This window comes from Mercenaria mercenaria, chromosome 1 (assembly GCF_021730395.1).
Source record: "Mercenaria mercenaria strain notata chromosome 1, MADL_Memer_1, whole genome shotgun sequence".
NCBI classification, from domain to species: domain Eukaryota; kingdom Metazoa; phylum Mollusca; class Bivalvia; order Venerida; family Veneridae; genus Mercenaria; species Mercenaria mercenaria.
The window spans coordinates 6,874,066-6,899,011 of NC_069361.1; the positions used below are offsets into that span (position 1 = coordinate 6,874,066).

Sequence of the window (24,946 nt, forward strand, 5' to 3'; positions counted from 1 at the left end):
TAAATTAAATAAATAGGGGACATAGAAAGTGAAGCTAGAAAGCAGACAGATCTTTATAAGTATATCTTATGAATTTTTCAATCTGATGTGTTACCTCTTGACAGTCTAAGTCCGTCGGTTGAGTGTCATCAGGATTGAGACAACTGCATCTGTCGTAAGTCAAGAACAAAGCAAGTGGCTTCGACATATTACATATATGTCTTCAACGTAAACATGACAAAGAAATACAGACGAACTTCTATGGGAATAGTGCCATTTAGGTGCAAATCTTTTACCTTTTGTAGGACACAGTTGAAGCGAACCTAGAATGCATTTTAAGAGCAACATTTGCTTTTATTTGATCCCCAGCATCCTATACCCTAACAGAACTACACCAGACACCATCTCATTAACTAACCCAAATGCTTCCAGAACTTACACTGACACCCATAGAACTAACTCGCCCATAACTAACACTTACACCCCCAGAAATAACATCAATTCGCTCACACGTCTGAAACGTATTTCGAAGCCGACCGAAATACTAGTAAGGACCTCAAAGAATTAACACAGACACCCCAAGAATATCTATATAAATGTTAATACTAGCTAATGAAGTTCTGTTCCACTGATATAAAATGCTAAAAGTAAGGCATCCTTGAATCCGCAGTGGAATAGGCAGTATCCTGCACGCCTCCGTTTTAACTGAAAAAGGCCAACTACGCCAATGTATGGCCAGCTACACCACTGCATATATTCAATAATAATCCTCCACATAATGCCCGGTCAGTATTGTACATGTGTATAAATACAGTATAGCAATAGATGTATAGAAAACAAACAATAGGATATGATCAATGCATCAGTGTTATCATGGGCACTCAGGTGGAAATAACTAAGTACAGTTAGGGACCAAAGTTTTGTTTCACTTTTAGTTTTTCCGTTTCGTTTATTTTAAAAAATGTCAATACAACTGATAATCTGTATGGTATCAGTTTATTTATTGTGTTAAAATATTTCATAGTAGACATACCTTAAATACTAATGCTTATTTCAACTAAAAATACACATTTTAAATTTTTCAAAAATATGACTCTTAGTTACAAACTGTTCGAATTTTAAGAAAACGAATATGAAATAAAACTATTTTTGTGACAGTTTGATAGGAATATAACTTATTTATCAGTATTTGAAGCCGTTATATAAAACTTTCAGCTACTGAAGTCAAGAAATAGCATTGAACTTAGGGCAAAATCCCTAGCATAATGTCCGATGTCCTTTTATAATTTAACTTTAAACAAACTCTCACAACATAAAAGAAGATAAATAAATAAACATTTCCCAAATTTTGTTATATACTTTACTCTGTTACCAAGTAATTTCTCTTTCTTGCTTCAATTCATAATATGCATATCAGAATGTTTGATCTTGTTTCTAACTCACTCTGAATTAAGTGGTAGCATTTGGTCGCTAGACTAAGCTTTGATAATATTCTATAGTTATAACTTTAAGCCGAAGCGTGAATCGTCTCTTTAGTCTGTATTAACCGCAGTTTGCAATAACAATATATGTCCGGTAATAAGACGAGTTTTTCTTGGGTATAAATAAAGGAACAAATATGACAACAAAGGTTCAGACTTCGGAAAAAAACACGTGGGAGTTCTTTTGTGTATGTGTTGCGTGCAAACAATACTTTCGCTACGAAAATGCATTCTAAACTATTATCTATAATTAAGACAAATTGAATGTACATGTACATGTGGTTGTTCAAGATATATTCATTTCGCTAATAATGAAATTGATCAGATACCGTTATTCAAAAATAGGTCGGCCTGATGGTCGGAACGTCTACTGACCTGAATGGTACTTACCATTTTCATCAGTAGCACTGACATTGTACTACATACTGATAATCCGTCCGCGTTTTTCAGCGAAATGCTTGTCCAATTTTACTAAAACACTGCAACATAGGCATTGTTAGAATGAGTTACTGCTTAAAGGCCATATGTAAAAGGGTAAAAATTATACCGAATTAAAGCACTTTTACACTTGGTGGCTCTTAAAAGTTGCTGCGCTTCTTTCCAAAACTTTTCTTGTTTATGTGACTGAATTTAAATTAAAAGACACAGTAAAGCTTTAAGTTTTCACTGTAATTTCCATTGATTTCAATATCTGCTCTGGTATTTCAGTGACCTCTTTCATGTCTCCGTTTTCCTAAAATTGCAGAATGATAGATCATAGAAAATTGTTTAAATTCTAAACAGATTCAAACTTGATTTACCATCAGCAAAAATAAACACATAGACCCATATTCTTTACCTGAATTTATAATAGACAATAATATTTCTTTAGGACTGTAAGAAGTTTCAATAAAATTTCTATTCCCGAAAATGTTAACGAAATTGTGATTTTTCTATAGCCTGCCAGAATGAAAAGTTGCTTCAGGTTCAAACGTTTCATATCATTCTAGAAAAAAATCAAATACATGATCCTATTTTTTTATTTCCGAATTTAACCCAATTCTACGTTGTAGAAAACATTCAAACATATACATTTACATTCCCCTATAAACATATTTTCTTGATATGGTCTTTAAATAGAAACTATAGAACATCAGATAACAAACTGACGTTTTAAGTATTCCTCATTGGGCTATTTATCATAAAAATAAAACAGCTGAAAATGGCAATTGTTAAAATTTAAGATAGAAAATACCTTTTACAAGCAGATTTTTTTTAAATAAGAGTTGCTTTATATACTGATAATTCGATTTCTTCTTTTTAACCTTATGTATTTAACTGACACGCTTTAAAAAAGCACACTTCGAGTTTCTGCCAAAAAAGTATCGAAAATAATTTAAAAGAACGCTAAAGAGTTTATTTAGTATGCATTTGATATGTTTATAGTAATATTTGTTTTTCTTGTAAAATGTTTTAGAATTTTATTATTCTACATTCATTCTCAAAACTGATAAAAGGAGATTTCTTTGATAAACTCCTTGATTTCAAAGTAAATAAGCATTAAAAGAAAGTGGATTATCAAGCCTAGAAACTGTTCAATACACGAAATAAAAAGTTATGTGACTACTGAATTCTGCTCCGCGTATCAGGTGAAAGCCGGTAAAATAACGAATTTCGTGTAATTTTGTGAGTCGAGGGTGCTTCATAATTACACACACGTGATAATGTGACCTTTTACGCAAGCTGGATGGACGTATTGTGCTGGGTCTTCAAAAACATTTAATGAAAACTTATGCTTCAAACTGGAGTTATACAGACTTGTGTAAGTTGTGCGTTGTCAAAGCGTTTCAATGTTAATATATTCATGCACGTTATTCATCCTCATACATATAGGTGCAAAAAGAGCTATTTGTGTTGTTTGTTCTTTGAATACTTGCTGGACAAAGAAATATGAATATTAAAGTGTCATATAGTGTTTTGAATACCAAATGAAAGTTACAGCTACCGATCGTCGTGCTAGTCACTAGAGTAAGTTCGGACAAACGGACGAAAAGACTGAAAAAATGGCACTAATATACAACATATAAATGGGTATACCTTGAATTCGAATGTGTATGATCCCGGTACAGTGGGTGATACTGGTTTATATTCCAGTTTCCAGAAATCTCTAAGACATGGAAATATATAGTCTGCTTCTACTTTATGGTGTTTCTCCTTTCCTGAATTAAGAAACACAAATAAAAATTCTACACATTTTAGTTTAGGATTTGTTTCTATTTAATTTCTATTAGAAATATGAATGTTTAACAGAATATAAATGCATCGGCTTTCTATGGATCTGTAATGCAGCCTTAACTATCGTCTAAATGTCCTTACATTAGTGGAAAGAAATATAACATCATAAATTGTATTGTGCACTTTCAGTCTTAACTGAAGCCATATACGTCTGTAACATTTCATTGATAATACGAATTTACCTGTCAGTAAACTCACTGTAAGTCCAATTATCATTGTCAAAAGAAACCCCAATAAACCAAAGTAAGTGTAGGACATATCGTAAATTACAAGATGACCACTCACTGTTGGCACACTGAAAATAGTAAAATATTTATTGGTACATAATCACTTTCTACTAAATGAACAAATACTAGTACAATTACTACAATAACTATTTTCAAGTCATATCAGTAATACTGACAATATGTACGGATAATCACTTGTCTGATTATCAGCTTAGGAAAGTCTGCAAATGTCTACAAATGTAACGAAGGACGTTGATAACGTAACCAATGACTTATTCAAAGTTTGTACAATGATTTTCTTAACTTTTCTGAAACATATAGAAACATACTGAAACTAGTTATTGAGACTAAAGAGCAAGATTTACCTTACATCTGTCGTCGTTAAGACTGGGCTTTCAGACACAAAAAAGTGAGTTGCATTTTGTATATTGCCATACATATAAGACGTTCCATTCATGTGATTCGAGGAGTTCGTGAAGCAGCCTGTTGTCGGTACTGCTGGAGATTTCTCGGCGGGGTATCCATAGATAAACGAACCCATAGCTATCCACATGTTGATAGCAATACTAACAATCCCTCCAGTGAAGGCTCCCTTTAATACATATCATACAATAAACAATGGCGATTATAAATTCAAATTGTATAAAATCTTTATATTTAATAGCATATAATGTTACTTAATTACCATACAAGTATACCTTCACGTACTCTGTGAAGTTTAGAAAGCAGTATGTTTAATATAGACACAGTTTATATAACTTCTTTTATCAACGTTGTTATAAGTAATTTAGCACAAAAGGATAAACGACTTACAATCCAGTTCGCCTGCGGAAACATTGCTCCAAGAAAAAATATCCCGACGACAGGACCACCTGCCGACCCAAATGCTGAAAGTGCCATCTGTAAGATATTTACTACCATGTATAGATCAGCATGAATACAAACGATTTCGCATTTGCTTTACAACATGTGCACATTACGAAATTTGTCAAAAATGATAATTTAAAACGATTACAGGTAAGGTGAAACATCGTAGAAACTGTCTTGTGTGGCACATTAAAAGTCGGGAAAGTACTTAATATGATGGGATATCATTTTATATACTTAATAAGTTTCATACAAATGCTTAGACATGATTTACCTGTGTAACCGGACCAGAGAGGTTACGAGCCATGTACGCCATAACCACTGCCAGTGTGCCATAAACAAATACTGTAAATACATATATTTTTTATTCATGTCTTCTTTAAAAGAATGAAAATATCATTAATACAAATGTATGCTGACTCAGATAACACACTTGGATTTTGAAGTAGTTTATACCACCTAACAAAAGATAAGACTCTGACCTTGTAGAATGGGAACCAAAAATGACACATGAAACAATACTGGACATTGTCTCAAGCTTATATATTACTATGGCATTAGAACGTACACTGGCGTTTATATTTTTTCATTTGTCTTACGTTTTGGTAGAGTCAGGTTGACATCAGAGTACATGAGTAAAAATCTATTGTTTTATATTTTGTGTTTATGCACATCTCAAATTACGATTCAATGGCTCAAACGAACTCGTGGATCTTTCTAGCTCTAGATTTTCAATACGTACCTATTAATTGTGCAAACAGTGTTTTCCTCTTTTGTGTGATGTTTTCTAAACAATTTACAAGAATATCCTGGAGAGTGTTGGCTGCCATTGCATTAATGCCTGATGACAACGAACTGAAAACACTCAAACATTATATTTTCTGTAATATTCTAATATTATAATTAATTTTAAAATGTATTTTTATAGCCGTTATAAACTGATTATATTCTAAAGCCGCAAAATACTCGTGTTATAATACATATCATTATTTCGTGTTTGGAAGGTAAAGGTATTTTTGAATTAAATTTTTATGGCGTTTAGTTACTTACCTTAACGCTCCGCTAAACAAAGCTGCAATGAATATGCCACCTAGTCCTGGAACATCATTCAGAACGTGCATTACAAAGTATGGCATCAACTGAAACCAAGTATAGCGTTTTGCTAGATAGAAATGAAATGAAATTAAATGTAAAATAGTTGGTTCGAAGGAATGCAACGTAGTTTTAGAAAGCCAGTTGTCAAATGCAAATGACCAGACCAATATACCTAGTGTAATTCGTCCCCCATGTCGTGTTATTTGTACAATAGTGAATCGCACTGTTTATCGTTCGATATTTGACAGGTACCAACAAATGTGCAGTATAAAGATTAAGCTGCAATACATGCATTGTTTAACAACAAGCCTTACGGCTTCCATGGCCGAGTGGTAAAGGTCGCTGACTTTAAATCACTTGCACCTCTCGATTTGTGTATGAAATCTCGTTTGTGGTGTAGAAGTTTTCATGTGAGAAAGTCATCTTGCTGGCTAGCGGAAGGTCGGTGGCTCTACCCAGGTGCTCGCCTGTGCTGAAATAATGCCTTGAGGGGCATTTGGGGTCTTCCTACACCATCAAAAGATATGACCTACATTGTGTCAGTGCATCTGTGATCCAAACAGTATATATTAACTTATAAGTTTACCAATTGAGTTGTTTATTATTTATCTTTGATACTGTCGTTTCCGTTTTTATTTTAGCAAACAAGGTAGTGAATGTTCATAACATAAGGCCCCAAAAGCTATAAACAAACAGAACTGTCGTCATTTTCACTCCAGAAGCAAGATCCTCCTGCATGAACGCTTATTTACCGTATCAACAATTTATTGCTTCAATTTATAATTGAATGATACAGTTTTGCTTGTGGCCATTGAGATACAAAACACTGATATTTCATTTCGAAATCAGAGATGACCACCTCAGTATCCGTAGTGTTTCAGTAAATAAGTTTATGTCACGAGAAAGATTTTGATAAATGATAATTTAAATCGTACATTTCGTGACTGGCATACTATCTTACAGAATATTAGACTTTAACTTTTAATTGTATCTTAAATAATGAAATTGTGTCAATGTGAAATGTTTACCCTAACCTAACAGGGATAGTAGTATACTGTTCCGTGGAATTTTCATTCACGAATGCACATGAAAATAGAGGAATAATCCGGTATTTTCATTGATTATTTTACTCCGAGTATGCTCCTTTCTCGTGATTCTGAACATCCATATTGACTTGAGCCTTAGAAATTGCGTCATGTCACAAAGCCTTTTGGTTCGTGAAATAAATTTATTAATGTCATTTAAACAATTAGTGTGATTTCAGGTATTCTGATTTGATGAACCGGGAGTGATGGCGTAACGTCATTTATCGAAAACGTAGAATAAGGCTTGGATCTGGCGTACGGAAATAGAATTCATTTTATTTATCAATGGCAACTTGCATAAATATTTACAATGACACTGCTACATTTTAAGATAAATGTGATATTAAACATTGACACATTAAATATTCAAAAATATGTTAAATAGCGTAATTATGCCGCTCATAATTACGTCAAATATCTCAAAAATTAACACAAGACCTACACATTATTCATTTCTAGCATATATTATTACAACTGTGAGAAGTTTAATTATAATTCTACATTGAAAAAGTTCTATTCGCGAATGTTGAAAGTGAGATTTCCATAGACACCATTTATGAAAAATTGCGAGGTCAATTTGAAATCACTAGCAAAAAAATCAACATACGACACTTTTTATTTGCTGATGTTTCAAGTATATTCTGAAATTTTGAAAATCGAATTTAAGAAATAGTTTCGATCCGACCTACAGAATACTTAATAAATGAAAATGACATTAAATATTGCTGTGGTAATATTGTCATCACTGCTAGTTTTATGATTAAGTATTTTTCTAAATTTCATTCGAAATTATGTTCCAGACCAAGCTTAAGCAGCTGACCTTATTCAAAGCAACATTCTACTGTTTATTCGGTGCTTTTTGTCTATATACATTAGAACAGTTGTCACGATGATTTTATAATTAAACAATTCATATGGCTTGCGCAGTTTACTATTCATATTTTAGCTTCATATTTAAAGCAAACATGTCACTTTGAAACGACATTTTAAACTATTTTAGAAAGACATATTCAAAAATAGACCAAATCAATTTGATCAGGTACTATTGTGTATTTGTTATCATACAGCGGCTAAAGTTCGGTTGATGTCAGCGAAGTTTTTATTTTAATTGACGTCCCTTATTTAGTAATGTATTTCAGTACAATGGTTCTACCAAATAAGGTCAAGGCAATCATGCTGATTCCAACGCATACAGTCATAAAATGAACTCTCAAACGCCAAAATCAAATTATATATCAAAGTTGTTTATATTGTTGTATTAACCAACGTGCACTTAAGGTGAAATAACCGTTTACCTGGTTGGCGTTTCCAATTTTCCCTGCTGCAATGGGGCCACATTCTTCATTCACAAAATATGCATACAACAGTAGTCCAGTCATACTGAGAATTAGGCCATAAATCAACATGAGAGGAATGCTCAGGTATGTTGATCTGTCAAAGAAAAATAAAAGTAAAACATGACACATGTTTAGTGTAATAAAACTATAATTAAATTGAATGTGGCCTTTAATATCAATGAAATTTCGCTGTAAGTTACATAATTTTAAAAAGTATTACGCTTTTGGGGGCGGGTTTACCCGCTACCAAAGTTATTAGTGTACTTCCGACAATCATAAGAATCTTTATTGGTTTCCTAATCACATCAAAAAAGTGTTTATGCGCTAATTAAAATGGTTCCATTCATGAACATCGCGGATGAATTATCAATGATCAAGCAGTCTTAATGTAACCTGTCTCCATTCACACTGAACATTTAGATTATATAAGCTCTGTCTATAAGGTATTCCAGCCCGTGGTAACATCAATGCATTACAGCTAACTTCATGTAAGGTCATGCAGAGGTCATCTTAGATATGACGCACATTTGTATTAGTTTCTCATACATGCATTTTAAAAGTGTTACAAATAGAGTGTTACAAATAGATGAGAAGTATATTATTATAATAAGTGAGCTATTTATAAAGTAAATGTGATGAATGCTAATATTTCACAGTAAAGTTTAGGTTTTGATTTGCATGCAAAAAGTTTGTTGTTTTTGTTTTATAAAGTTATTCGGTCTCACAAAAAGTGTAAGCATTAACAGTGCACTTTGAGAAAGACAGTCATTAAGGTATTAACATTTTTGCGTCTCTTGCAGATTTCATTGAACAAATTCTCTGAACAGCTGACTGATTGCAACAGTTTGGCAACCATTGGAATATCCCACCAATCAAAAGACCCCACACAGTGTGGCGCACTCTTGGGTCAACACTGATTCTGTAAAACAACAGAGTAAATCCATGTCTATATAATTTGTTATAAAATTATTAAGATCAAAATGGGTTTCTATTATAAGAATATGTGCTACACTGACATGAGTTTTAAATAAGTGGTTGCTAGTCTATTCATTGTGACAAGATCGAGTGTTTAGCAGCTTAGCGTACTTAATGCTAGATGCATTGAACAAGACACAATCCCATCCTGCTGGCATGTTGATTGTTCAACCCAGGTGCACATTCGAGCTTGTGATTATTCCTGGGGGGAACACCCGAGGTCTTTCTCCCACGTCAAGGGCTGGAATGTCGCCTCATGACATAATTGTGTCTATGTGACGTTAACCAAAACAAAGTTATGCAAACTTTATAAGATAATCAAACGAAAAACTTAAAACAAATTACAGATGTACTTAGATATAGTACATACTATATCATACGAAGTATTGGTAAATCAAAATTATTGTATTTTAATGATAATTTCAGTTTTTGAACCTAGCTTTCAAAGACTAAATTTTTACTCATTAAATGCAGTTCTTTTCCCTGCGTAGGCAAGTTCAAAGATTTTTGTGAAGCTACCGATCTTTAATCCGCCCTGAAATCAAATGAGACATGTGAAGGTATTATCAAATGAGTGTTGTGATATTTTCTGGTCCTTAAGGAGGTAGGTTACCTTGTTACCAGGGTAAATTAAAATTAGTTGAACCGCAGCAATTTTTTGTATTTCGTGTTATTTAATGTTTTAATTGCTACAATCTCAATTCCGTTTGTCTCTGTCACTTCAAGTAAAAATTTTATCCATGTTTGAATTACATGACCCTCCAAAGAAATTTTATATTGAGAGAAGAAGGAAAATACGGATATTTAACACTTTTCAGTGTATTTTGGTTTCATTGTTATCCGCAGAAGTCTGCATAATTGATAATTTTACTAGTATGTGCGTTAGCTTTCTAATATAAGCTTAAAATGTATATGTCGCGGGGCTCGTGTTTCCATGGTAACGCATTTTCTCTCATTTTTAAACAACTATGTTTGAAAACGGGTTTTTAGACGGCTTCAGTGCCATTCTGTTAATGACCAACATGGAATATTTGGGTAATATGATTAGCAAAATACCAAGCACTTTACACGGTACCCTATTTTTAAAGTTGAAAGTAACCATGGCAACAGAGATGTTTAAAATAGCTTATATCTTGCTTTTTATCGTTATTTCTTATAAAAAATATTAAATAAAAATGTCTTTCTTGTTAATGAAGCTTTAAAACATCTTATTTCTAACGTAAGTAATATTTTCGTGTTATTTGCATTTATTTAAACAAATTTCACAGCTAAAAATACTTACAGCAGTACCCCTCGTCTGACATTTTTTATGGAAAAATCGTTGTGCATGCTGCTATTATTCTCATGGATATTGTTGAAATGCAAATAAAAAGCCGAAGCTGTGTTCTTTAAATAGAGCAGTGTCAACGCTTTTGAATTTTACATTTAGATATATAGGTCACGGGCTTCGTTCCCATGGTAACATCAATTAAATTCAAGAAACCACAATTTTCTACTGAATTTTGAACAATTTTAGAGCTTAGTTTTAGTATATAAGTAACAAATTATCATGGGAAACTGGAAAATAGATATTTCAAATCAATCTGACCAATTTTTATTTGAAAATGGCCATAATAAGTAACCTTTCACTCAAATATATTCCCAATAACATCAGTTTACATCATCCATTTTCTTACATTCCGCATAACTTTTCAATATAACTACACAAAAGAAGCAAAATATTGATCATTATTCAGAGCGAAAGACTCGTACAAATATTTCAGCAAATAATAGCTGTTTACAAATAGTTCAAATAAAGAAAATGCACGGAATTACGTACTTTCAAAATAAAAGCTATTAATTTTGCGCGGAAACTGACAGGTAACGTCATGAAGAATGAATATACAAAACGTATTTAGTTTGTCGTAAACGTCGTCGTAAATCGTCACGTTAGCTTCCGGTTGGACATGCGCACATACAAATATTAAGGAAACCTACCTCCTTAAGGATCACGGAATACGTTCAAGTATAATAAATAGAGTTCTGTTTACCCCGGTGCTAGTAGGCGCGAAGGGTATGGCACCTTTATTACATCTCATGAACAGACTGTTATTATTTTACTTTGTAACGTTCTAATCTTCTTATAGATTTTATTAATTTTGTTAATTATCACAGGCGCAGTTTATTATACGATTTGCCGTGCGGCGGCTGTTAAAAGTCCCCACGTACTTTGACTCAGTGTTTTTATTTTTGCTGGCCCATTGGGATCATTCAGTATATTCAATTTGCTGTAATAGAATTCCGCTTTAGCCGGTCCTAGTGGCTGTGAAGGGTGTTGTACATTTCATTACCTCTCATGAACAGACTCAATCAAACCAAGTCTGTTGTTAATTTAGACTACTGTGTTTAGGTCACTCACTTCGGACTATTTGCCTCTCACTGATGTTGGTTCGAAACCTCGATTAGGCTGAACTATTCTTCATCAGAGAAAGACATCTAGTTGACTTACGGAAGGTTGTGGTTTTACCCAGGTGCCCGCACATGTCTGAAAAACATGCCCGAAGGGACACCTTCGGTCTTCCGCTACCACTGAAAGCTCGAAAAATCGCCATGTGGCTATGTCGGTGTGACCCAACAAGAAATGAAAGGTAAGGTTTTTAAGAAATATCAAAAGTAAACAAATATATTCCCACCATTACTAGAATGACCGTAAGTCCACCGTATAAAACTATAAACTGGAAAACATCCGTCCATATCACGGTCCTCATTCCTCCCTGTCGGATAAAAGAATCAATCACTTATTGTAACAAATTTGATCAGTAGTGCACCAATGTAGAATATTAAAAATGCCGTTTGTGCTGGGTTTGTGGAACATTATTTTGTAAAAATCGGCCATGTTACATGTTTTAGATTATAAACTCGTACTAGTTCAAGCAAACTGCAATAGGGATTAGACCTAATGTGTGTGTGTATTCGGGTTTAACGCTTTTTTTTTAACAATTTTTCAGTCATTTAAACGACGGAATCTACATGTAGCAGTGAGCACAATGCCCGACTTTACTGGAATATCACGCCGTAGACACTGACATGATATCCAACTCAGTCACATTATACTGACAACGGGCTGACCAGTCCTAGCATATTCATTTTAATGCTGAGCGCCAAGCGAGGAAGCTACTACTACTATTTTTACGTCTCTGGTATGACGCGGCCAGGGATCGAACCCACGACCATCCGCACTCGAAGCGGGCGCTCTACCACTAGGCTACCGAGGCGGTTTTTGCAATACAATGTCAATCAAAAGATTTAACTTAACAATATGTTAGCGCTATACATTTATGATTACATGACACAAAACAGTTTATAAACAATACTGCCATCAAATGACCGGTAAACGTTTTAAAGTTTTCTCCAGTGACATTTTGTCCCCCCTCCCCCAAACAAAGATCAAACCTTTGAACTTGGTTTGAGTGTCTGTATCCGTATTCAGCAGCGTTCAAAGTCTGAAACTTAATAATGACAATTCTTGAATTTTGTCAGACCTTTGGTTAAAGCAAATTTATACTGATGATTTTGCAAAGCTGTTTGTAAATTAGGAGTGTTCAAGCATGCTAAGCGTCATTACAATCGGTGCAAGTTAAACAATGTCATTACAATCGGTGCAAGTTCAACATCGTCATTACAATCGGTGCAAGTTCAACATCGTCATTACAATCGGTGCAAGTTCAACATCGTCGTTACAATCGGTGCAAGTTCAACATCGTCGTTACAATCGGTGCAAGTTCAACATCGTCATTACAGTCGGTGCAAGTTCAACAACGTCATTACAATCGGTGGAAGTTCAACATCGTCATTACAATCGGTGCAAGTTCAACATCGTCATTACAGTCGGTGCAAGTTCAACAACGTCATTACAATCGGTGGAAGTTCAACATCGTCATTACAATCGGTGCAAGTTCAACATCGTCATTACAATCGGTGCCAGTTCAACAACGTCATTACAATCGGTGCAAGTTCAACAATGTCATTACAATCGGTGTAAGTTCAACAATGACAGAGTATATAAAAATTTAGCATGTTAAATCCTATAATTTAAGGTGGAATGCGCCCCAAATTTTTTTGCCGAATATTGTCCTGAAATTTATACTGTATAAAATTCAGAATATCTGCGATTGAGTTCCGGTTTTACTTTTTCGCCATATGGTTCGTTTTTATTTGCTATTATGTCACAAACATGGTCCCTGACGTCACTTTTCGTGCAACGCCGAGTTCCGAGTGTTTTCGGCATTCTTCCTTTCCCGCGCTCTGAATGTCGTATAAATGAAAAATACAAAATAATGTTCATTTTGCAAACAGAAAATACTACCCAATGGTATAAAATTCAGTGAAATGAAATTGACGCTTAGGACGTCAGTGACGATTTTGTGACGTCAGAACGGAAAAAATAAAATTAAGTTTTGCTATAAATTTTGCCTTAAAATTCAGTTTATAAAAAATCGGCTCGATAAAAAACGTATAATTTTGGTATGTTGTTTCGCAATGTGTGTACGTCTAGTAGACACATAAATACTTAGGGGTCACCGACTTTAATTTTTTGCAATATAACATAACTTTACCCTCACCCCCACATGGTTTGTGGCTATATGACGTTAGAGTAAAAAAAATGTGTTTCAATTTACACAACTCACGTTCGTGTTAAAAACGAGATGTATGTATTATAAGAAATTTTCACGATATATTCGATCTCAACTTCAGATGCAATGTACTAGTGAAAGAAAACACCTTTGACAAAATGTATATCTTGTACTATTGTCCGTAAATATTTGACCTGACACTCATCAATCTTCGCTAATATTTTCGTACGTTTTCGTTCCTTTACGCAATATTGTATCCTGAAAAGATCTAAAATTATACAAATAACTTTTATAGTTAAAGGTGCAAAATAAAGACAAATGAATAGACATAAATCTTAAAAAAAAGACTACACATTTTGAAATATAGTACTAAACATTACGATATCCGTGCAATATTCCCTTTAAATCAACACATGTACAGAGAAACAAATGATTGTTTCTGTATTTTCTTAGACTGACATGGGGGTCATTTTGTCCTACTGGCCGTCCTACTTTCGTGTTTATCGCTTTTCCGTAATCGGTCGGAAATTCTTCGGGATCACGTGATTTTAAAATTGTTTCAAACGAATTTAATGTCTAAAATCTTATTAAATTAATGTAGCCATGTGTACATATATAAGTGTATTTAGGTAAATTTCAATCATACGTTGTTTCTGCAGTGTAAGACAGTTACTCATTTATATTCTTAAAGTTATACTGAAGAGAGATTAACTGAAAAAAGTTTACAGACGAAGTTGTAAAAACACTTTTATTCGGGAAGGGCCTGAATTGTCCTTATGAAAACTTGTAGTATAGCTGTATATTACCTGTATTATAAGAATGATTTTCATGAAGTTTTTGTGAGTTACAAAATTGTTCAATTCCATGTGCTAAGTTTGTAAAAATCACGTTATCGTTTGGGCATATGATATATTTTGCATCTATTTATAAATTATAGCCTCGTTTCCGAGGATTCTTCCGAAAAAGTCCGAAGATGCTCGACGGTTTCGTAAGTAGTCGGAAAGCATACTTTCGGTTTGACATAGGCAACATTTTTTGTTTATTTGTTAGTTATTCTTGAACATATTCATGACTATTTGATCAGAACCGATGCAGTGGGCCATATTTTCAGTAAATAGGAAGTCTCAGCTACAAACTCTGGTTTTCATATAATACTCGTTCGGGTTTTAGTAATGGACCTTTAAACGTCTGACTTCCACGCAGGTTACCACGGGTATGAAATTACCGCAGACCATTTTTTTAAATTCAATATAATGAAGTGTCACCGTATTTGCTTTTATTCTTACAATATTTTTTGCGACGATTTTTACCAATTCCAATTGATTTCTCTTGTAGTTTCTATTTTCGGGAGTAATTTCTCTTTTTATCTTAGATACCTTTAAAGATTTTACTCGACACTTACTACAAAATATCTTGAATACATGTATATTTCTTTCAATAAATGAAACATAAAAATGAAATAGATAAGTGTATTAATTTTCCGCCCTGTAAAATTTGGAGATAAAATTTGAAACAAAAAAAAAGATGTTAGACTGAGGACTACAACCCATAGCTTCGAGATTGATGGCTAATCGTTTTGTCCCCGCAGCTACTTGCACATGCGATATTTTTTAAATCCTATAAAGAATACTTACGCAGTAGTTATTTCTCTATTGAGGGCCAGGTCAATACTTATGGACAATATATCCACTTTTATCATCCATTTGTTATTCCTATTAAATTTGATGGTTTCAAAATGCAGATTCAAAGCTTGAAGAATAGATGTTACTAATCTGCTCAGTCTAAGGCAAAATGCTGACTTTGCTTTGTAAAAAAACTAGTATGCGGTCAGTTGATGGTTTAATTTCGTCAAAATAGGTACTTAAACATGTCTTAAACATTTAGAATTTTCGTTCTTATGTAATTTTATGATATGAGGGTTTGCCTGATTTTACCAGAAATATTCATCGACGCATGTCGGACTGTTGCTCCATTTCACATGTATTATCAGCACGAAAACAGTATACCAGATCCTATATCTGATATGAAATTACTATTTTTTACACGGATTAATTCATTGTAAATCATGAAACAAATTCTACCAATTTAGACACCAATCTTCACGAGATTACGAGTTGAGAGAAGAGTCTGTTATATACGCATAATGCTGAGCAACTGGTATCATTTTTATATCCTTGGTAAACGACTAGCGATCAAAGCCCCGACCTTCCAAACGAGTGAGACAAAGACAGTGAGGTTATAGTAAGGCAGAGTAGCTAGTCCAGCAAACAGACTTTATTCTTAAAAAAATCTTCAAATGACTGTAAAGTATTGCAGCTGGACAGACGCAGAGAATTTATTCTGGAGACGGCGTCTTTTTATTACAATCAAGCACAAATGCAGGTCCGATGCAAATAAATCATTTCTTGGCGGGAACCTTCTGATCAAGTGCAGTTACAAGCTCTTAATAATGGATGCTAGAAAACATTTCATAAACCCTCACTAGTTGCAGCTTACAGATTTAAGAAGTACGGAAAAAGTAAAAGCCGTTTCTGTTTCTCCGGATGCCCGGGATATAGGTGTAGAAACTGTAGTTTCGTGTTCACAATCTGAACACTTAAATCTAAATAATTATAATTCATTTCAATTAATCAACACACATAATACATGTTGATTAACCAATGATCAAAAGTCTTTTTCGATAATATCCTTAGATGCGAAATGTCATTTACATAATTTACACCCTTTATCAAATATCTCGTTAAGATATTTCAGGCCCGTAATCGCTTGAATGTTATTACATGTTTAAAAAAATCGACTTTTTTCTTTAACACTTTCTTAGCAAATCTCACCATATGTCTCTCAATACTTTCATGTCGATTCATTTCATCAATTCATTCCGAATTTACCGTTAATACATGCAGCTTCGCATATTCTTTAGATTATTTTGTTAAAAAAAATGACGATTAACCGTGTCATGTCTTATTGGGGTAGGGGTAAAATATCGTCAAATATTGAAAAATTAAAGTCGGTGACACCTAAGTATTTATGTGTCTACTAGACGTACATACACTGCGAAACAACATACCAAAAGTTTACGTTTTTCTTATCGAGTCGATTTTTTATAAACTGGATTTTAAGGCAAAATTTGTAACAAAACTTGATGTGAGTTTTTCCGTTCTAACGTCACAATATCGTCTCTGACGTCCTAGGCGTAAATCTTAATTCGCTAAATTTTATACCATTAAGTAGTAGCATTTTCTGAATGCAAAATGACAAATATTTTGTATTTTTCATTGATATGACATTCAGAGCGCAGAAAAGAAAAAAATACCGAAAGCACCCGGAACTGCGCGTTGCACGAAAAGTGACGTCAGGGGCCATGTTTGTGACACAATAGCAAAAAACACAAACAATATGGCGACAAAGTAAAACCGGAGCTGAATCGCATATATTTTGAATTTTATACAGTATAAATTTCAGGACTAAATTCAGCAAAAACAATTGGGGCGCATTCCACCTTAAATTACAGTCTTTAGACGTTGGTGAATACGAGCCGAAGAACCACATTCTGCATGTTTGGATGAAATGTTTTTCTACACTGTAGAATTTGGTTAAACCCTGATTTTTCAAAACTTCAGAATATACTTAGGATATATAAAAATTATAGGGTCGTTTGCTTGATTTTTTGCTAGAGTGATTTGAAAAATTGTTCTCGTGATGAAAGTCTATGGGGAAATCAGAATTTCGCAAATATATTTTTTTCTACAATTTAGATTTTAATGTCGTAAATAAACATATGGTCTATAAATTGATTAAATAAAATATGTATGTCTGGATGCTTGTTATGAGATATTTGCCTATGATTAATATGATCCGCACATCAAGCTGGTTTTTGGAAACTATTTGGATTTATTCAGCGTGTAAACGTTTTATATATCATACATATTTTATCTTTAAAAAGAGTTGCGTAACATTGCGTTTTAATAGATTTACTAATGATTTGCCATTAATTCAAAAATGATTTTCATTTCCGTATGCCGAGTCCATGCTTTATTGTACGTGATCTGGATAAATGACGTTACGCCATTACTTCCAGTTTGTTTATCAGACGTGCAAAACTATTATAAAGATCGGGACGAAGACATAGCCGTTAGAGCGGCAAATATTCAATTTAACAAATTTATGCTTATGAAAGTTTGCTGACATATTGTAGCTTTAATGTGCACATTTTTGAAACTTTCATCGCACTGTATGCTTAATTAACAACGACAAAGCAAAATGAAAAATTTAGTGCAATTCTAAGTTTCAGACTTGAACCGTTGATGAATACGTGTTCTGAAGTTTGTAATGCACTTTACTGAGGAAGTCACTTACAATAGATGTGTAAACAGTACCAATAAATCCAATGATAATAATTGACAACCACAGTGGAACTCCAGCAACTGGAAGAAAAACCAATAGTTCTTATATGATAAGAATATCTTCATACTAAAATTCCATTGCAACTATTGCCTGCTGGGAATTTCCGTTTATGCTAATCCACAACAAATATATCAATTATATGTAACTGCTGCTGATAGAATCATAAAACATATATTACAAGATAAATGCACTATAAATATACATTATAATCTGAACTTATTAATTAAAACTCAAAACAAACCTGCTTCTAACGCAAGCGCTGGGGCGAGAAGAACAACGCTCATGTACAAAAGCTGAAAACAGAATTCACGGATGATACAGATAAACAACAATTTATTTTAAGCATGGTATATGACTTGGCAACTTGTAATATGAAACAAATAATGATATATACCATGTAACAGAATAATGCCGCTGCCATATGTGCGGCCATAGCCTTTGCTAGTTTAGAGATTGAAAATTTCACTCGAACATAGTTTGACAGGCAAAAGGTAAAGCAACATTTTATAATTTAAATGATTAGAAAAACGTTATACATCGAATATGAGACATGCACTTACTGGAAATATGTTTAAGCATTTTTATTTATTGAAATTGTGTAAATATTGACTACTATTGAAACGGGGATACTATTCTGTTCTTCGGGCATAGAATACCCAGAATTTACATGCTCCATGTAAGCATTCTTAATAGCGTAATATGAACGTATATCGGTAACTATCAGTAGTTGTATTGGGTATTACTATTGTTGTATGTAAGACTGAAAAAAAATTCAGATTTTCCATAAGGTTTATTTTATTATTCTTTTTTTTTGTAAATGAACGGGATTTTCAAACTGAAACTAATTTGCATATGAACTAGATGTACACGCCCAATAATAATGGTACCCTTGTTTACTTCTGTTATCTGTAAAGTTATTGATCAATTTTCCTGAAACAGTTGACTTACTGCAGTAGATAATGGATAACTTGACTAGATTCTAGTATTTTCCATTTGTCAATAAGAAATATCAACACAACTTTGAAATGTCATTTTACATAGCTTTATGCTGCCATTACCCACCGTTTGCAACATTCCAATAACTGTGCCTAGAAGCTGGACTGACCTTGACCGGAAGCGTAGCCCTAGATACTGCAAAGGTAAAAATAATATCATCGCTTGATAACTGTAACATAAGTACATTTATTTGTTTTACGCTTAAAATAATTGTTTTAGCAGTGACATATGATAATAATCCACATAACTCATACTGTGGCCACAATTAGCATAAAACAGAAGGAAAACAGCTTTTATTCGAATTAGTCTAAGTGTGACAATGTTTGTATTTGTACTCGCACTACGCGCTCACGATCTCAGTTCTCTTTCAGTTGTATTCAAAATTCCCGAAAAACAAACAAATGCTCTCTATCAGATCGTTCAAACATACGAAGATCGTTGCTAAACCTACCTATGTACCTACTTGCAACACTTTGATGACAGTAAGATTACTCAACCATATATAAGTAACAGCATGAATCGAGAACGTATTGATCAATCATTATCTTACATTCAAGGTGATTACTACGATTATAAATAATAAAATTAAAAGGTAAATACCAAAATTGCATGTATTTAAAGGTAGATTTCTCCCAAATGATTGAATTTTGACGTTCGCATCTCATAAATGATACGTGCAAGGTGCATACCTCATTAGGTACACTATGTTTACTCCTTATGACGTATGTGATATATTCTAAAGTGATATGTCATAAGATACATAAATCACAGCTGCTATTTTTTAAGGTTTATACCTCATAAATGATATATTCTAAGGTACATAAGTCATTAAAACATACGTCATATGTGAAACATTCTAAGGTGCATACCTCATATGTGCTTGTCAGTCTCAGAGGATACATAAGCGGAACTATCAAAGTCGCTTGCATAAAGTTTGCAATGCCAATAGCAATGTACATGTAGAACATCATTATATTATACAGGTAAACTTCAACTGGAACACCTAAAACAGATATCGCCGACTGATATGTAACTAGTAAGGACAGCGCTACTGGAAACAGGTGCATCTGACGACCACCAAGCAGGTAATCCTCCGTCGTGGACTGCTTTTTGAAAAAGCCATAATATACTCCTATAATGGAGGATATAACAAGAAACAATGCCATAACAACATAGTCCACTATATGAAATCTTAAGTCCTCCATTATTGAAGCACAGTAAGTAAGAACCTAGAAAGAACCGGTGAAAAGTAAAACCAGACGCTAAATATATTAGGGTAAAATAGTACTATATCTTATCTATTAAACAATTTATGCGCAATCATAAAGAATGAAAAAATAATATACCTGGTCACGGACAAAAGTACAGTTCAAATTGAATTATAACACGGCCTGTAAACACTGGCTCGTCCTCTTTGAGGAGATGAGTTGAAAAAAGAGCCAATGATACTTCCGAGGTGGCGCTAATGAGCGGAACTACATGCAGAATGTAAACAAAGAAGAAGGGTGAGTTGATTGTTTCCTTTCTCAGATAAATGTAAGGCCCTATTTCAAAAAATAGCCAATGTAGTTCCACTCAGAAATGATTATACTTTTTATATATGCAGGCTATTTTGCAAGGTAAATGCATTCCTTGACGTGAGAACTTTTGAAAGTTGGAAAATACAGTAAGTCCAAACCAAAAGTAGACATTTTCCCATATATTTCACCCTAATTTACACAAATTTAAGATTTTATAGTCCCTGCATCAACCTTGCTGAAAAGCATATCTTACTACTGCATCACTTACGTGGTTTACTAGCGTGTTTATCCCGTACATGTGCATTTATCACCATGCGGAGGAGCCACCGCCGCAGAGAAGGCGCTAAGAACCGGAGTGGGAGCCAAAGCACTTTGAAATTGAGATTTTTTTTAATGTGTCATAAATTCTCACATACCAGAGTTTTATCATGATTTCCTTGGATTGTGACAAACATTTGATGGATGATGTTTTAACAACATCCTATTCATTTCCTTAGAATGTATTACGAGATATTTGCACTTCTCTTTCCTTTTGCACTTGTCTAATGATGGGCTATCATGGCGTTATAAGTTGTATAATTATGATATTTTCTGTGAAAGGGACATTTCCTAATGCACAACGGTTTTCATGTCCAACGCATTTTGGATTTTTTAATAGTTAGTGTTAACTTTGTGGTAGTCTTGAAATGCAATTTCAATATGTGCTTCACTAGGTACTTACAAATGCTAAATAAATATAATTGTTTTCTTGTAAATTGCTTAATTCGATTACATATACGTATATGAAAATGCTAACACTCAAAATACCTCTCCCAGATGTTCTAACGATAACAAAGAAACTGAAAACGTTAGATATTTATTCCCCTGTCGAACCGCATGTATCATATAGCTTTTGTCTTATCCTTGTCCGTTTTACAGTCGTCGTTCTGCAGTCAAAGTCATATTAATTAGTTATTATTTTAGTACTGGGAGTGTGCCATCTGTTGAGGCAATATTTGATGTCAAATTTGTTTTTAATTAATGCTACGTAGTAAGAATGGGTATTGACCGTTACTGAGCTTACAGTTACAGAATTATAAATACAGTTTTCTAAATTTACTTAAATAACGTTTGTAAGGAAACATGTATGTTGATACTTAATTTCCAGCTAGCGCGATTTATTGATTTGCCGATCCTATTCTGCGGAATATCGAAAAAATAATAATTTCTTATATTTACATTATATAGTTTCACTGCCTTTCTTGATTTTATTTATGCTTTCAAATAACTCTTAAAAATTTGTTTCTAAATGAATTAGAAAAGACATAAATATATTGAAAAGATAAAAAAAAAACCCAACAAATTAGCAAAAATATCGAGAGAGTTTTATAAATCAAGTGTACATTCTGACATGACTAGCAATGCTTAAATCGTCAAAACGATATTGTGTTTACGTCACGTGGACGTTGTATTTAACGCCATGTATGCACCCAGAAATAGCTGTTCAAAGTTTAATCAAACATTTTACTTAGTAGCAAGTATGAAACCAAATGTCAAATAGCACAACTGTTTTGTTTAATTTACACACATACTTAGCTGATTAATGGTTTGCAGAATAAATCGCCATCATTTCCGCAAGAAGTATTACCATTTTCGGTCCTGGTGTGTATTGTATAAGCGAACGATTGGTGATAATACATTTTTTTGTGCAAATGAGATCTGAATGTGCTCACTTTATTGCTGGTGACAATCGTTCTCTTGCGCTTCCTTTTATTTGGGGTGCTCGTGGTTACATTTCTAAACTGTTCGTCTAAATTTGATGTATTTTGCTGTGTTTTATTTTCTTTTCTTTTAAATTTGTATGTTACATCATTCTTTTTGGTTGTCAATGATAACCCTATCCTACGTTTGCCTTTAAACAGACCCATCTGGAAAGAACAAAAGTAATAATATCATACAGAACTGAGCATCCTTTCTTTGCGATTCCTTTCAAACATTTAGAATAAAATTGAGCATTTAACATTAAACTTTGTAGCCGTTGCGTTGATACATACACATATATTTTAGCTCGATTTTTCGAAGAAAAAGTAGAGCGAAGAAAAAGTAGAGCTATTGCACTCGCACCGGTGTCGGCGTCGGAGTCGGCGTCGCCGTTGGTTATTCTTTTTTATAAAGTCAAATATCTCTGTTACTATCAAAGCTATTGACTTGAAACTTAAAACAGTTATTTACTATCAAAGTCTACACCAGGAGAAACAATCTCTATAACTCTGATTGAATTTTGACAGAGTTATGCCCCTTTTTAACTTAGAGTTTTAAGTTTTATAAAGTTTTACTGGCAAAGCTCTAATTCAGAGTCAAGTACTGAGAAAAGTCGAGTGGGCTGTCTTATGGACAGCTCTTGTTATTTTAGGTAGATTATGTGCATTTGGATAGTATAATACAATTTCAAGCATCAAATTATAAACATTAAAACGGAATAGATATTACATTGCGAGAACGAAAACGCTTTATACGAGTGTTCATCACCCAGGAAATGAACTGGTTAGTGGCTCCGACTCTGGACTTTTGCGCCTCCTCCAAGGCTTTGGCTCCTCCTCTTAGCCAAAACTGAGCATAGAGGGGTAAAACCCGCCGTTAAAACACATAAATAATACAGATTTAACATACCATTATAGGAAAAATTGGTACAATGTATGTTTACTCTTATATGTGTAAATTGGGACGAAATATATGGGAAAATCTCCACTTTTGGTTCGAACTTGCCCCATTTTCCAACTTTCAAAAGTTCTCACGTCAAGGAATGCATTTACCTTGCAAAATGGCCTGCATATATAAAAAGTATAATTATTTCTGAGTGGAACTACATTGGCTATTTTTTGAAATAGGGCCTTACATTCATCTGAGAAAGGAAACAATCTACTCACCCTTCTTCTTTGTTTACATTCTGCATAATGTTCCGGTCATTAGCGCCTCCTCGGAAGTATCATTGGCTCTTTTTTCAATTCATCTCCTTAAAGAGGACGAGCCAGTGTTTACAGGCCGTGTATAAATAGGTCACATATACCTGCGGTATCAAAACATTTAATAATGCGTCTTTTTTCATTCATAGTTTTTATCATTCACTTCCTAGGCGTATGCACGCTCCATTTTACGAACCTTAATTTGCAAGTATTATCAAATAAGAACATGCATACATTTTAGCGCATATAGATGGTGCAAACATTCGTTTATAAATAATATGTGGTCGTTCAGAATAAACAAAATGTACACGTTACCTATTGTAGTATGGTCTGACATTTCATCGAGTGAAAACATTTCAAATAGTGCTTCGATAGCTTAAATAGAGACAAGATTAATACCTAATCGATCTAGAAATTATTTTGGAAACATCAAACGCAACCAAACCAGGTCCTGACAGACACGGGTTTACTGAGAGGTAATAAAATTGACTCCCAATAGCACTAACTTATTTTTCCCTCTGAAAAGAAAAATAATAATATATATTGTTTCGCTCATGTCGGCCGTTCCCTATGTCGATAGATTCCGTTCCACAACTAAATACCGTTTTGGCTAGCAGGCGCTGACCTTATCAGTTTTGCAATGGTCAATGCCACAATGTCCTCGATATCAGGAATGGTTACCACTCAATAACTAAAGAACATTTTGGTCTACTGCCTTCTAACGTTTTATGATGATTGTCAGTGGTCAGTAAATGGCACCATATATTATTAAGGAAAGTTAAACAGTTCTTTAGTTAATAGAAAATATTATTAAGTGTTTGCCCTGTTTAAGTTTTTATCATTAAAAAATTGTATATATTGCTGTTAACATATCACATATACGTACGCTACTACGGTTTTTATTATATAGATCTACACTTAAACAGATAATTATATTCGGAATGTGATTCAATATTTTTGGTGACTTAACATAGCTCATTGACTCTTGAACTGTGAACAATATTTTAAAAAAGGACAAAAATCCAACGGGAAAATCGCATTCAGTGAGCGCATACGCATTCCAAATCTCCAATACGCGAACGTATGTAATTATGTATACACGTAAAAGTACACTAAAACACATATATACAAATGAAACCGTTAGAAGAAAC

At 33.7% G+C, this 24,946-nt stretch overlaps 1 protein-coding gene across 1 annotated transcript; it reads right to left on the reverse strand.

The window, feature by feature from the left end:
- Positions 1 to 959: 959 nt before the first annotated feature.
- LOC123545068 (sodium-coupled monocarboxylate transporter 2-like) lies at positions 960 to 20,608 on the reverse strand. Its single transcript, XM_045331341.2, has 16 exons — positions 20,203 to 20,608; positions 19,400 to 19,468; positions 18,579 to 18,630; positions 18,290 to 18,357; positions 11,993 to 12,073; positions 9,782 to 9,855; positions 9,127 to 9,264; positions 8,304 to 8,439; positions 5,879 to 5,967; positions 5,571 to 5,683; positions 5,103 to 5,173; positions 4,775 to 4,861; positions 4,327 to 4,553; positions 3,917 to 4,029; positions 3,537 to 3,658; positions 960 to 2,193 (listed from the first exon to the last, which is right to left on the reverse strand). Exons 1-16 carry the CDS (start codon positions 20,536 to 20,538, stop codon positions 2,116 to 2,118), a joined length of 1,854 nt encoding a protein of 617 aa, XP_045187276.2. The 5' UTR covers positions 20,539 to 20,608; the 3' UTR covers positions 960 to 2,115.
- Between the last annotated feature and the right edge of the window lie 4,338 nt (positions 20,609 to 24,946).